Raw genomic sequence first — 16,536 nt, forward strand, 5'->3', positions numbered from 1 at the left:
GAAACTCTTTTCGCTTGAACGTGAACAACGTGTGAAAAATGAATTGCTAGCAACTTTAGACCACGGAGGTTATTTAGTAAAATAATATTATTAAATAGAATTTGATAAAAATGAAATATCAACGACGTCTCGTCTTTCAATAATTTTAATTTTTAATTAAATTAAATTAATTACGTTCGCTGTGGTGTTCGAAGTTGAGAAAAAGTACACGCATAAAATTTAGCTTAAATGGAACTGAAACGCTAAAACTACATTTAATCCTGAATTTCGTCGTACCTTTAAAGAGCTGTTAAATATTCTAAGTTCTAGTGCAATTAAAGCGTTCCATTATAGAACTGGAACAATTCAGAAAGTTCAACAGCTAGTAATGGTGTTTGCATATTAATTTGTAACGTTACAATAACTCATCGTACACCATAACTTCCGATTACGTGGGCAGCATTTTATCGAAAGGAAATTCGTCGAACGATTCTCGCAGGAGAAAGAATCAATTGTTCAACGTTAAAAAAATTTCATACGCACCGAGCGCAAATGATTCAAATATCAACGACACTTGAAATTAAATTGTCAACAAAATTCCAAATCTTTTTTCCTCTTCGACGTTTCCATTTCAATAATTATTTCTGCGAAATATTTCGCTCACCCTTCAAAAATGACAGATATTCGTATTTATCATCAATTTCTGCTTCTACATGTTTCCGTAGGAAATTTTCATAAATATAAAAAGGAAATAAACAACTTTAATTGCGTCCTTGCAACTTTTATCTGAAATTTAATTTTTACTTTTGAGTCCTTATGTACAACGAATCCATCTTTAGCGTTTCTTCTCGTCAAACACTTTCTCAATAACTTTTTCCAGATTTTATAGTGCCCCAGAAAGTATTGCCTATTTCAATACTTTAATTTACTAAATACATTATACAATTGATGAATAAAATGGGATATTGTTACGATTAATGATTTTTTTTCAAAGATCAATGTATCAATTCCTAATCTAATTTATTTTGACAAAGATAAATGATTACTGAAAACAGTGACGAAAAGAACCAATATTTTGACATTCTAATAGTTAAAATACACGCTTCGTGCGGCTAATAGTTTCCACTCGGCAGTCCAATTTCACGAGAACACTGACACGGAAATCCACGTCACAGCGACTGCTCGTTATATGGCTAATGAATTAATCCGATCCAGTGAAATTTACCTGTCTCGATCCAACCCCGATCGCAATTATTTTTTCAAGAAAATAAAGAACGATACAACAGTAAAATTATCAAATTGAGAATTAGATACGACGATAATCACGTCATCTTACACATTTACTATCATCAATTTCGTTCTTGAAAAATGTTATCGTGAAACATAGGTCAATGATCAGATACTAATGATTTGTTATGATAAAAATAGAAAAATAATCATTCCATGAGATTATATTCACTGAAAATTAATCTACAATTAATAACCGACAGCATAGATTTATGTTAATTTTACTTTCTATTTTAAATTAAACGAAATAGAATAGTATCAATATTGCGAATTGATTAAAACTATGTAGATAATTCATTTTCGCAGTGTTTAATTTTATTATCTAGCTTCACTCTAAAGAAATTGTTAAGACTGTATGAAAAAAACACACGATCGATTAAAGTTCAATTTTCCCGAAATTTAAGCATGAGACACTGTAATTGAGAAATTGTCAGAAAATACAGTCCTCTACAGTATCTCACCGAATCGTTCGAATCAAATGACGATTTAATGAATTATAAAACTAATTGAATTGATTACTTTCTACACTCACAGTCATCAAAAGTCGTAAATAACTTTTCATCGAGTTTCTGCGAGTTTCGTTACCAACTGTCGAATGTTACATTGCGAAATTAATCTTTGTGGGTGATAGTTATCGAGCGCTGTGTGTGTGTGTGTGTGTGTGTGTGTGTGTGTGTGTGTGTGTGTGTGTGTAATTTTCTTTTCACGCGGCGTTCAATAGACCATCGTGCGGAGGAGGTAATGATTTAAACGTGGCTTGCATGGCTGAATTTTCCAGCTGATTTTGAAATCAACGTGGCCAATAATACACCGCGTGCAACGAAACACACAGGTTGCACGCGGTCGTCGGCGACAAGGTTGTCCCGGCGTGGAATTTGCATGCAATTTTAAAGTCACGGTTGCGAAACGTTGTGAAACGGGGTAAATTGCCGTGATACGGCTGTCGAATAGATTTCTTTTCGCGGAACTGATTTGACGGTGAGCCGAGTGACATTTCGCAGAAATTACGGACAAACGCGAGTTCGTTTTCCTTCGTTCCCTTTCTTTCTTTAATTCTCCAAGTTCACGGTTGAAACGCTGTATTCGGTTTGATGTCGATTACGTTTTGGAAAGGATAAGAAACATACTGGGATTCTCATACATTCCTAGCTGAATCTTTGAAGTGTAAAACACGACAAGAAAGATAAATGAAACGTTTAATATACAAGACGAGTTTTTCTTCTTTTTTTTTTTTTTTTTTTTGATACGATTTCTATCCGTCCTTTTATTTTTATTTAATTCGAATATAATTTTCTCGGTTTTTAATTTACGAATTTTATAACACGAACAGTAAAGTCTTTAATACAGAAATTCCAAGTTTAAGAACAAAGGATCCCTTAAAGAATTCACATTAAACGAATGGCAGATAAAATTTTCCCTTATTATTCGTTCGACGAAACTACATTCATATTCAATGAACTTGTCGCAAACCGGTGGAGAATTCTATTCATAAACCGACGTTATTTTTCGAATACGCGCAATTAACGGAAACGGCGACGATTTCGAAAATAATCCCTCGATGATAGCGTGACTGATTTTATCTCGTCGCTGCAATTTTTCAAAGTTGAGAAATTCTTCATCGTTTTCCAATACTCGCGAACGATGAAGAGATAATGAGATATATCTGACGACTCGGTCGGAAAAAAGAACACAGGTTCCATTATTTATTCAACAAAGACGATAAATACGGTACGAGTTGTTGAATAAGCCGACCGTGAATCAACTATTAGTTATACAATTCCTTTCGAAAGCCGAATTACCGTACGTCGACTACGAAATTGTTGCTATCGACTAACACGACGAATCGTTTTGCTAACAATAGTTAATCGCGACCAGCTGTCCCCCTCCTCGTTAGTTATTATATTCGTGGTCATTGTACGATCAAACAGATACGATGTCTCGTTTTGCATTTCAAACCGCGCCGATCAATAATTCACCTGTCACGTGAACGAGCACACACATGTGCAAAAACGAAAACCGAACCGATCGGTCGATAGTTAAACGCTGCTTCTATTTCGTTTGCGGCTGTAATTTCTGTAAACCTAATCCTGATATTACTAATTCACAATCACCGTCGTTAAATTAGTAATTTACGGGGTTTGTTAACGCCAACCGCGATCTATCGCTGTCGTTATTAACCCGTTTCGTACGATTTTGAATCACTAATTTATACGGAATTTACGTTTATGATTCGCATCAATTTCTCGCGTATTCTCCGGTTGGAATTTCCTATTTAAAGATACTTCGTTTCTGCGAATAATTTTTCTGATAGTTTGGAAAGAGGAACATAAACTCCCCCGCTCGAAAAAATTATAGCAACTTTTATTAATTGCATTTAAAATTAATAATATGATTATGACATTCCTACTCCTTAAAAAAAAAAAAAAGTGTTCTAAATTGCAAAAAAAAATACCATCTTCGTTTGAGAGAGACGACCTAAGTCTTGATCTTAGTGTCTCTCACGGTTATTATTATTTTGTATGTTGTATGAGTAATTCGAATTTATTACAAGAAAAATAATTCAATTTATTTGATTTATAGATTAAAATTTCAATATTTAAAATTTTAATCTATTTGTCAAATAATTATTTATTTGAAGAGCAGTTATGTAAATGAAGCGATTAATATTTATTTTGCGTGCAAGATGATGTTCAATATTGATCTTGATACATACATACATAACTTTTTATGACTATCGTTATTTCCATTATTTAATTTCATTAATTGAAATGCACTGCAATATATATTGTACGATATATTATATTACTGTCTGTAATTTGAAATACATATTTTTATATCAAGAATTGTCACAAACTTAATTGCGTATACGTATCTCTTTTTAGATACAAGTACAAAATCTTTGAATTACATCAACACACTTAATCTGATTAAATACCCTAAACGAACTTCAAACAAGCATAAAAAAAAAAGAGGCACAGATTTCCTTGCCACGAGAAAAAAGGGACTGCACGTTTATTTACTTGTTGCTGTTATATCGACAAACAAGCCATCCCAATTTCTTTGATTGCACGTTTCGTAAAAACAACTCGCGGAAGATAAACATTCAAGAATTCCATGAGAGAAGCTCTCCAGTTGCTTTATATAGTAAAAAATTTGGCACCCTACCTAGATTAGAAATAAAACCAGGTCCGCGGTCACTTGAAATTCATACCTTCGCACGAATATTGTACTCCAGCCCATTCAGAAAGATTAATTACTACATTTTCGTGCAATCGTAAAAAATATTAAAATGCAAAATTGCACGAAACATGGGAAAGATGTACAAATAGTCAAAACACAGTAAATTTTGTAATAAATGCAAGAAGCAATTTTTTATAAAGTTTTAACCATATTCTGAAAAATAGGGATTTTCACAAAAATTCACAGTGTAATAATTACTTTACCTAATTCTATCTGGTTGGAACAAAAACGTACGTTTCAAGAAAATTATGTTTTATAGTTTATATAATTATATTATAATTATATTTTATATAAATTATATTATAATTATATTTTATATAAATTATATTATAATTATATTTTATAGTTATAGTAAACGTAGCTAGCGTTTCTTCAATTTCACGAAATTAAATGATTCTTCAAATTAAGCGAAACGAGACGAAACAGAAATCCCGGTTGCCGATTATTTAATGAAAATTCGCGCAGTTTTTCCTCATTTTTCATAGACAATTACTAATAAATTCAAACAGTTGGATAGTTGGCAGTACGAGCTATTACAGTCTAATGAACAAGTGAATTACAGATAATTAGCGAATAGAGCAACAAACTGATTGAAAGCTTCGACCTTCGTGTATCATTTGCATACTCTGTGGAGCAATCGACGCGCAACACGTTTCTGCACAGTGAGGTCATTCAGTCGAGCTAATCAAAAAGTGGGACCACTTGTGAGTTTGTAATTGGAATTTTTTTCACATTTCTCGACGAGAATCCTCCGAAATTCTCCAGAAACGCGAAACATCTCGAAGAATCCGATATATATCGGCAAAATTTTCAGATTACTCGATACTTCCGAATCCGATTCGATCTGTTTCACGTTCTAATTTATATAAAACACGCTCCTTATATTTCCTAACGTTACGTGTCCCTGAATTTCCTATTTCAATGATATGTAACAACATGTTCGATATATAAGATTAAATAGAGTGCAATGTACTTACCACAGGAACTCGTTGCAGAAGATGGAACAACCTTAGAATTCACACAACGATTAAGACGCACGAGTATACAAGTCGCGGTCGAAAGACAAACTATCTTCAATAAGTTCCCCTCGCGATTCCTCAATGTCGTTCAGTCCCCACCACTGATATATTTCAAAAACTTGTACGAACACGACTCTGTTTCGACTGTCCTCGACTGTTTTTCACGATGTTTTGATTATTGTTACACGTTAGATACGACGCGGATAATCTGCTCTCTATTCCAATGTTGCGTTTTTCGTTTCTGCTTTGAAACCTTCTGTGAAGAGAATATAAAATGAAACAGAGAATTTGATGTAATTTCATTCTTCGTATTTTGTAATTTAATTACTTTAAATCGCACTTGTGATTATAATTAATTTAATTGAATCATGATAATTATTAAAATCACAAACTGCTTTGTGGAAGAGAAAATTTTATATTTAATACGTAATGACACTTCGACACAACTGAATTTAATTCGAGCAAAAAATTTATAAAAATTTATAAAAAATACTTTTCATAAACAAATTTTTCAAACTTCAGACTAGTCTTGTTTTCAGTCGAACTTCAGAAAATACTTGGGCGTTTTCGACTGTTTTTATTTAAAGAAAAATCAAATGAAAATCTCTAGAATAAAGGCCAGTACAAAGTATCATATGAAAGATCGTAGAAGGCACGTACAGCAACATAGTGTCCTTTTTTTCGTAATTCATTTATTATAATAGTAAATCATTTAAAGGATAGTTACACAAATTGGAAACGTTAGTCGTACGTTCAAGATTCAGACTCGCTCCAAAAAACGTTAACAGAACGATACACTGTTTCGTACTTCCTCCGCGATGTCGATTGTCGATATACACCGTACACGTGTTGGATATAAACTCTACTATTTTTTAAAATCCCTATAAACATCCGCCTCCCTCGTCGTTTCTCTATGTATAATTAATAATAATATCATTCGATAACGCTTCTTATAATATAATTTCGCTATACGATTCGATAAACTTTCGTCTCATCTCTTTACTCACGTGGCTAACATTTCTTGTTCAGTCTTTCGAGCGAATATCACCGCGTCTCCCCTCCCTAATAAAGCTTTGAATATCGACAATTCTTTCAGTATTAACCCTCTTATCCCGCTTCGATCCATTTTTTTTCTTTATTTTTATTCTTTTCGATTCGAGATCGAGGAGGAGTCGAACTCGAAGGGTACACGGTTATTTTATGATACAGCGATATTTACAAGGTGCTTACGAACAAGAGGTACTTACAATAAAAACTCGCCGATCCTCTTCGTCACATTCTTTTCACACTTCTTTCTCCCATATTTACTCCTCTCTCTCTCTTTCTCTCTCTCTCGTTCTCTCACACACTCGATCATGAAATTCATCTCTCGCTGCTTGTCATACAAAAAGTTTCGGTAAATCTCGCAAGAAGCAAGTCCTTACGTGGGCACGTGTCACCTCGACGAGATCTAGTCGATCCGATCCATACGATGTGATTAACCGCTTGGTGTTTTGGCGTGAATTATTCACGATCCGTTTTAGAGGTTCATTGAGCTGGTGAAAATAAGGAGAGTAGGATAAATGTTTGTTGATTTTGTCATTTGGTGCATTTATGACTGAATGTGATCTTTCTTTTTTTTTTTAGTAAAAATTAGATATTTACTTTTTACTACCGATCTCGACGATTTTTCGTTAACGTAAGTTCCAGTTGGAGATTCACGGATTTTAATACAAAAATATTAAATATGAAGTGTAGCAATATCATAGCAATAGTATAAATTAAATATCAAGTAACATTAATTTCTGTGAACCAATAATATTTTTCGAAAGAAAATATAAATCCAATATTTAGAAATAAATCATGAATAATTCTGCAATCATAGAAACAATACGTAGTAATAATTAATTGCAGCAGTCGTTCAACGCCAATTATCACTTTTCAAATGACAAAATGTCAAAAATATAAAATATGAAAACCACGCAGTTTTCCACAGAGTATTTCCATCTATACGACTGCACTTTTTTTTTTTTTTGTCAATTTGGACGTGCACGAGGTTTCCCGGTAAATAGTCGTACAAACGTAGAAACCTTTTCTACCTTTGGAGTTCGTGCTGTTTTTATTTCGGAACGTTTAATCGCGGAGCAATCGATCGAACCGATCGAACAATCCAAACAATAAATACGTCCTCCCACAGCGGAACCGTTAGAAAGTTTCTCTCGAAACGAGCTACACCCCTGACTCCTTCCACAAATACTAAAACTTGCTCGACTGCTGTCAAACTTTTTCGCCCCCTCCCCCCTTCCGCCTCCCAGTATTACGTTCGTTAATCAATACGTGTGGCGCGAGATTTATACGAAAACAAAGAGAGCGGACTCGTCACGCCGTCGAAATAACAAGCGAAAACTCTCTGCAGAAATTATTTCCCTGATCTTTCGAATTTTCTCCGAAATCAGTTATCGAAATTTTCTTCCATCATGCTCGTGCAACTGGGAAATTTCTTCGCAGAAAATGCGAGATCATTTTTCCTAAATATACTTGTGAAATGTAGTCTTGTAAAATTTTCAATCTTTATACAGGCGGAAGGTACTGTACGATATGAGACTCAAGAATGTAGAACGTGTGCGTAAAATATACATAAAGTACAGTGGCAATATTTAATAGGCGAAACAGTTTTCTATCTATGTCGCATTCTGCAAAGTGTAGTTACAAAAATATGAATTTTTGTGAAATAAAGTATTCCACTCGATAATTTTCGTTTCTCTCTTTTCCGGGGGAATATAATTTATTTTCTCAAAGTGAGGTCTCCTCCCCTTTATCTTACCTCATTTATATTTGATCGCACATTTGTAATTAGAAGAAATTATTTGAACGAACGGTATCTATCAAGAAAAATTCGACATTCGTTTTATGAATAAGTAGAAAACGTGACCCTACGAATTCTGAATAGTAACAAATTTACAGTTTCTTTTATAGGATTATATTATAAGAATCGATGAAAGAACAGCTGCATGGATCGTGCGTAGTTTTCGTGAAAGTTTGCCGAAATTTTCGACGATAATAGTCGAAAGGTGATACGTTTCGTCTTTCGGAAACTGGTGACGTTCCGCCACCATTGCCGTCACGGTCTGTTTCAAAATCCGAAATTCCACGAGGCATAGTATCTGAGTTCTCGTGAATTTCAGCTGGGGGGTGGGGGTGGAGGGAGGAGAGGGTCGTGAACCTTTCCATCGGGGCGGGTTTCCCGTCACGGAATCCCGTTTCCGGCCGTCGCGGTAAATCACGTTGCGTTCCGTTCCATTTGTGTATTGCACGGGACACGCGTGTTCTCCTAACTCTCCACGAAGTGGATCCGTTTAATGGATATTTGCATTTTACCGGCGAGCTAAGTGACGAGCACGTGCCCTCTCTTGGAAATGCCTCTCGCGAAATGATATCAGGCACTCCGCTTCGAACAAGCCGCCTCGACAATATAGGGTAATCTGGATCGCTCAGAAAGAAAGCTCGCGAGATAGGGGAGAAATATTTCTTGCGTGGAACGTTGACAGAGTGGCGCCAATTTCGAGGAAAAATTATGATTCAAGCGAAAGATCTCTGCTTTGAAAAATAGCGTTTCTTTTTAAAGATTTGTCTCATCCCTATGACAAATAAGACTACTTCGTTGTTTAATTTATTAAAGAGCAATTTCACAATTCAATCGATTTCAGAACGAACTGTAAGTTCAAGTCCTTGTAAATATTCTATGCAATTCAGATTATGTTGATAAAACTGTTGAAAAGGAATATGAAAGTTCAAGTATTCTGAATAGTTTTGCTGCGACTTCACTGTTAAATGCAACTGACTTTTATTATTGAGATCTTTCTTATTTTGTTAGATTATTTGCCTTTAATAAAAAAGAAGTCGGAGCTTGTATCGCTTAATCGATTAATTAGCGAACGTTGGTCGTTGGTAGTCAACGATTTCTCAAATAAATGCGCACGAGACTAAAATCGATTCGTGTCTTTATTTCTGAGCTCCGTGATCACACCTGCTATCGAACGATGCGTTGACAACTTGTCTTTGGTACAGTTCTACACGCTTTCTTAGTTGTATATAATGGTACGTGGATATAAATAATCATCAATCGAAATATGGTAATCATGCTTTCGTGTGGCGTATAAAAACGTTTTCGTTTCTCGCGTTGACGCTCCTTGGTTATTGGTAATTTACAAAGGTATCGACAAACTCAAATGAATTAACTACGAAAAATACTCTCGAGGAGTACCGACTATCAAGGAATTTCATTCGAAATGTAGCAAATATAAGTACCTCGAGCGAGAGAAGAAAATAAAAATCTCTTTGGTAACGTTAAATGTCCAGAAGAAAGATTAAAATGTAGAAAGGGGGATTATTCTACAGAACTAAATAAATGGAAAAAGACAACGATACCAGTGTACGCTACACGCTTAACGCTTAAGGTTTATTTATAAAAACAGAATGCTTATTGAGTACCTGGTGCGTTATGTGAATCTACGAACGACATTAACCCTTTCACACATCGCGATACATCGATACATCATAACGTTTTCATCGAGTACCTACATTTCTGTTTCACATTTTTCATTTCGTTGAGCTAGCGCCAATGGGGTTATCTCGCACCCACGGCTGGTTATTCGAAATTCTCTGCGCGTGATCTCCGTCCTTTTGGAACAATTGCTACAAAATAAAATAGAAACTCGCATCGTAATACAAATTGGAAACGTAAATTCCGCGATTCGTACGAAAATGAAACGGGAATTGTTTAATTCGCACGTATTCTAATGGAACAATAGAACGCGGACATTTTATATTATAAATTCGTTTCTCCTCCATTAAAGAAACGTAGTTTTCTGTGGAAGAGGATCTCACCGATATATGAAATTCCAAGAGAAACCCGAGGGAAGAGGTTCTCAAAGTTCTGTCCAAACTCGATTAAATTCGCGAAATAATTCTCCCGTGGACTAATTTTTCACCGTCGTAACACGAACACGTCCAAATCAATTGAAGTTTAATTAAAAGGACAGGCACGGATATTAATTAAATATCCAAATGAAGTAGCATTCAACGTTGAATCCATTTATCGAACGATTTGCGAAAATAAATCGGAACAGAGTGAAATTTTCAGGTGGCCGAGTCGCCTTTTGTCAAATTGAAAACAATGTGGCAGGCTCGGGGAAAAAAAAGATCTCGCGGGATGTCCGAGAAGCGAGAATAAAATGGCGGAGAACCAGCGTTCTTCCGGCAATTAGAATTTTCCTGGAGACCCGCGCGACTCGCTACAATCCCGCACGAGTGGCTTAATTAAGCCAGACCAATTAAAAACACGGCCATGGCGGATTATATTTCCGCCGAGCCAACCTAATCAACGGAACAACACGGATCTCCTTCGCACGCTTCTCTCGAATGCGTCGAATTAATAATTGACTGGCTCATTGACTGGCGCGTGTTTGACATAACGCGAGTGCATTTCAAAAGTATCACGATTCGAAGAAATTTGTGTTAAGAATATCGAAACTATCTCGAAGAGAGATATCAAGGAGATAAGCGAAAAATTACAAAGACAATAAAAACTGCAAATATGATATTCGATCATTGCTTTTTAGAATCTAGTCTGGTATATTATCTAGTGTATTATATGCTTGATAAATAATATTTTTCCAAGCTTCCAATATTTTTCCGTTCTTCCTCAAAAGAAAATTTGTTTAAATTATGGTATCTTTGATTGTGTGTAATTAGTTGGAATTCTCTCTTTTCGTTCATCCCATGTTATGCAAGTTTATTGCCGGGCAAAAATGAATCATTTTGTAGAATTAATGATACGGAAACATGTTGAATGTCTATTGTCAACCGCACGGTCTATTGTTGAATTCAGCCATTTGTAAAATCGTTTGTTTACACGAAAAGTTGTACGAATTGTTCCATTATCATGCACGAGGTGTTTTGTTACATTCGACCGCTTAATCGCGTGAGAGAATCATCTTTTTCGAGATAGATTTCGAATGAAGAATGGTAATTGAAATTCGCGTGTTGGGTCAAAGGATGCTTAACATTAATTTTACGTAATTTTCATCCTTCGTGATTTTTGTTTGAAAAGAATACTTAAATACTGTATGAAATTATTGTAAAGATTGAGGAAGTTAAACAATCGACATAATCAATACAGAATCTGAGAATTTTGAAATTCAATTTCAATTCTTTGAAATTTTAAGTTCTAAATGTAATTTTACAAGGTTTATTGCTTTTCCTTTTATAATAAATATGAGTGTATATACGAATACGTTGCGTTTTTTCAATGAACCATTCAATTAGTGGTCAGATCATTAAATTGAAAATTCCTAAATATTAAATATAGCGTATCGGTAAGTATGCGAACTTATGGCGTAAGAATTAATATACAAATTAATATTAATACTATACATCTTAGAACAAAAAAGAATTGGTCATATGTAAAAACCAATGGCACTAACGAAGCTAATTCCATCGAGCTATACAAGATTTTACTCATGTACAAGACATTGCCTATTAATTAAAAATACAACTAAGAGCTTCTGTTTCTTCTTAAATGAAATATCGTATTGTTAATTACATAAGACTGACGAAACGAGGTTTAACATTATGGCCACTCTGATTCATATAAAGTTATATAAAATCGATCAGCACGAGAATGAATTTGTGCCATTAAAGAAGTGTTAAATAACACAAATCAGTTTAAATCTTGAAACTTCTCAGCGTGATGTCGACTGCAATGAAAATAGCGATGGCACGACGACTTCGTGAAATCGTTATCGAAATTTGACATTTGGTCGGGAACTTTTGCAGTTTCCAATGTTATTTAGATTAGATCGAGGTTCAAAAAAATTGAGATTCATAACTAAGAGTCGAGCAGACAGTACCTCGACTGAACGAAATTGACTAACGCGAGTTTACTTAATAATTAAACAACATCTATCAATTGATATAAGAAAAAAGTAAAAAAAATGGACAAGTTACTAAATCGTGACTTCCTAAATAAAAAAAAAAACTTCAAACCTAGTCTTCGTTGTTCCAATAAAATTTAAATAATAATTAAAGTCTGCACGTATCCAGAAATTCTGACTATCGATCACAATTGATCACGGGAAACATCACGAAGGACTTAGATCCTCGATTCGTGAAATCGATGGCACAGAGAGTAATTATTCGATTACGAAACCTCCTTCTACTATATTATACTCTCGATCTATAATATTCTCTTGCATACAACTCTCACACTCTCTCTCTCTCTCTTTCTCTCTTTACTTAAATTTCTTAACAATTACAGTAAATTACATTGTTCCTATGTACAGCGTGATATACATACAGATTGTTTCTCTATAAAAGTCGTCTCGCGGTGCCTTTTATTTCATTTAAGTTCCATTTTTTTTTTTGTTTGTTTGTTTTTCGGTTGCGTGTATTCGAGATACAAAACCGCTGTAACTTCGTTGAGATCGATCGACTTCCATACACACGGTTAACCATCAGTGAATTTAAATCGAAGCTAGGTTGTCCGATCCACGTGGTTCCTCGTTCGTTTGCCTTCTCCTTTTTTTTTTCATTTATTTCTTTTTCTTTTTTTTTCCTTACGGTGCTAGTTAGAGATTAAGAATTATCCTAGGGAGATCGATCGATCAATCGTCGATTCGTGTCGTTCGATCGTGTCGTTTTCGTTCGTCCATCGAATTACAATATTGATCCTTCGATCGTTGACCGTTCGTTCCGGTGTACTGAGCTTCAATCGAGAGAAATCTGAGCAATCCACTGTCGACTAATAGTGTAAATGTCTTCATTGTCGATGACGATGGTGTCACGTGTCGCTCAAATACTTTATTATCAAATTTTTATCAGTTCTTCGAAAGAATTAAATAGACTAAGCCAATTGGAAATATCTTTTGAGAACGTTATCTTAAATTCAGAAATATTTCGTAACACACATTGTCTTTTCCTTTTCATGGACCTATCGTTAACGCGGTATCGTTATCGATAAAATAATCAAAATAATTCTCACAGAAAACTTGCGTCGTATGTAATTCAACTCGAACTACAATTTAAATTATAAACTTGGAAATTTTCGCGACTAATTTTCGTAATAAATAATTTTTGATTATTTGGAAAATTGATTAATAAGATACTCGAATACAAATTTGTATTTTGAGCAGCACGTAACGTCCAACTTTTCTATATTTTTCTTCTCGACGAGACAAATATACTACAAGTTCGTACTAGAAAAATTATCATCAAGATTACCACGCTATCGACGATTGTTCTTGTTAGGAATCATCGTTAAAACGTGACAACGTCGATAATGTGGTTCAACCTGAGCGAAGATCTGAGAAAAATTTGGTTAGTAACAAAGGACCCGTATTTCATTTCCCTCGTCAACTAGGCAGTGATATATTTTGTTTGTTTGTTTTTTTCAGGCAGTCTTCTCGATCTTTCGACAAGGAGAAACGATTCTTCGAATGGAAAGAACTGCGATTGCTTATTGCTGTACACGGTTTTGCGCAAAGATATGTATTATCTTTTTTTTGTTTTCAAAGAAGTGTGTGCGTGATTTTCGTCGGAAAAAAAATTGATATTATTCAATGATAAATTATTGTACGTACATATAAGACATCGATCTGCTACCCTTGGCAGATTTATTCTTATTACTGTTCAATAGGCAGTGATGCTTCCTTTTCATTTTCATATTCAAAGTAATGAAGATAATTCGCGTAGGAAGTCATTTCTATCAGGAACTAAAAATTATTATTTCAAGTACAAGCGTCACTCTCCTTTTTCGTAAATGAAATTTTTCATCTTGTTAAAATAATTGTCATTACTGTAAAAAAAAAGTTAACCAGCATGTCAATATTCAATCTCAAATTAAATAACCATCTCCACACAGCACACGAGACTTTCACGTCCATTTTAGGTTCGAAGGTCTTACGATTTAATTTAGATGTTTTATAAATTTAGATATTATAAATTTCGACTTAAAAATGTCTTGTAAATAATTAAGAGTTACTAATAATATTAATATTAATTATAATATAATATTAATATTATTTCAGTAAAATAAAATAAATAAGTACGTCGGTAGCTTGAGAAATTTTTCGCGGAATGTTGAAAGACATATTTAAAATAATTTCAAGACACTGCTATTCTTCTTTAAGGGATTCATAGTCTCTGTGCTGCCTGAGTCCTAAACCAGAATAAAGCTTTTTATAGTATTGATTATTTCTTTTGTTCTCCATGTATTTTTTACAATCCTCCTTCGTCAAACAAATTTGTTCATTCAGACATCGAAATCTAATCGCAATCACAATCAATTTTATAACTTCGACAACGTAGCGGATGTTAACATCCGGTACCAGTTACAAGAACGAACGCTGCCCGATTCTCCATATTCTTACGTTTCAACGTATACTTATACTTTCTAATCGATGAACCCTGCCTTATATAATCGCAGCTTCTCATTAAAAACAGTGCTAGTTTCAATAATATCATCTTCAACAAACAATAGGAGTTTCTTTTTCTATTATTATTATTTTTAATATACCTGCTCGATCGGATCCGATCCTCGCTTTCACTTTCATCCACGACATTCCCATTAGAATTTTCATAGAAACAGTTGACGCCCGTTATTTACAACGCTCTCGTTAGATTTCGCTGACCAGGCTCTCGTTCGCTTCCGGTGTCAGTCCGAAGCCACGCGTGAAACGATCGCCACCGCGAGAGATAACAAGTTTGTCCACTTCCAAACGATCCGGCATCCAACGAAAATTCCATCCGTTTCACGATGTTGATCTACACGGATCAAATACAACCGCTTCCGCCAATATCCCTGGAAAATTCCGACAAAATTCGGAAAACAATCCTCGAGGAAATCAAATTCCACTCTCCTCTGATTTCTCTCTCATGGAGATCCAATCACGCGACGTGTCGAAGAGGTTGTTCTTTTTTTTTCTTTCGTTTTTCTTTGACAGCTGCGAGTTACATACCCGAAAGAAACGATAACGCGTATATGTAAAAAGGGTCACCACCGCGTGCTCGTTTCCGGTACCAAGGCGAAGGACACCATTCGACCTCCGCTTCGAAGAAACAACGATTTCGATCGACGACAAGTCAGCACGTTCGTTGGCATCGAACGGCTGCTTCTTACAGCGGCTTCGTTCGCCGTTCCGTAGAAAATCGGTCTCTCTCGATTAAAAGCAGTACTTCCGCGTGCTCACTTCCGGTACCGGGCTCAAGGACGGGGGCCGTCCCTCGCGCGGGACACCCCCTTCCTCCTGTCAGCCGTAGTAATAGCTTTTCGTGTTCATGCTCCGTGGATTTTCCGGGCGTAGAATCGTGTGGAGGCTGTCGGTGCCCACCATATGATTACCAAGGTCCACCCTGACACCTGTGTTGCCAGGGTAGTGTCCTGGCGCTGGGTGCATCGTGGTGGGTGACATTGGTATCCTGGTTTCCGCGTAGTAACGATCGCCGTGAAGTCTCTCCGCTAATTGGGTCTCGGGGAGCCTGGAAAGAGATTTAGTTTCGCTAGTCTGGTTGATTTATATGATATATTTGCTTGGGATATTTATTAATTCAACCGTGAACGTATATGTTCAATTATATTCCAAACGATGATTATCTATGTTGATCTACTTTTTCTCGTATTTAGTTCGGAATCAATAGACGCATATTATAACTATCATTGTTAATGTAGTCTGAAAGTTAATTATCTAACAATAATAATTTGATATTTGTAAGATGTTAATTATATCGAGGTTGTTGCAATTTATTATTTTTTGCATTTGATTTGAGACTAATAGACACGTTATTATGATTATCATCACGTAGTTTGGAAATTAATTATCTAACAATAATAATTTGACGTTTGTAAGATGTTAATTGTATCGAGGTTGTTGCAATTTGTATTTGGATAGACATATATAATGATTATTATCATATAGTTTGGAAATTAATTATCTAATAATAATAGTTCAATATTTGGAGAACGTTAATTAGCGTG

At 35.1% G+C, this 16,536-nt stretch overlaps 1 protein-coding gene across 6 annotated transcripts in view; it reads right to left on the reverse strand.

Moving 5' to 3' along the window:
• Nucleotides 1-9,388: 9,388 nt before the first annotated feature.
• Nucleotides 9,389-16,536, reverse strand: part of LOC122535915 (protein eva-1) — a 332,052-nt gene continuing 324,904 nt past the window's right edge. For all 6 annotated transcript variants that reach the window (XM_043667835.1, XM_043667831.1, XM_043667833.1 and 3 more), the window contains one exon: nt 9,389-16,040. In XM_043667835.1, coding sequence (XP_043523770.1) covers nt 15,812-16,040 — 229 coding nt within the window. In that variant the 3' untranslated portion in view covers nt 9,389-15,811. The remainder of the gene's footprint in view (nt 16,041-16,536) is intronic.

The sequence above is a fragment of the Frieseomelitta varia genome, unplaced genomic scaffold, assembly GCF_011392965.1.
Source record: "Frieseomelitta varia isolate USP_RPSP 00005682 unplaced genomic scaffold, Fvar_1.2 scaffold_787, whole genome shotgun sequence".
Lineage (NCBI taxonomy): Eukaryota > Metazoa > Arthropoda > Insecta > Hymenoptera > Apidae > Frieseomelitta > Frieseomelitta varia.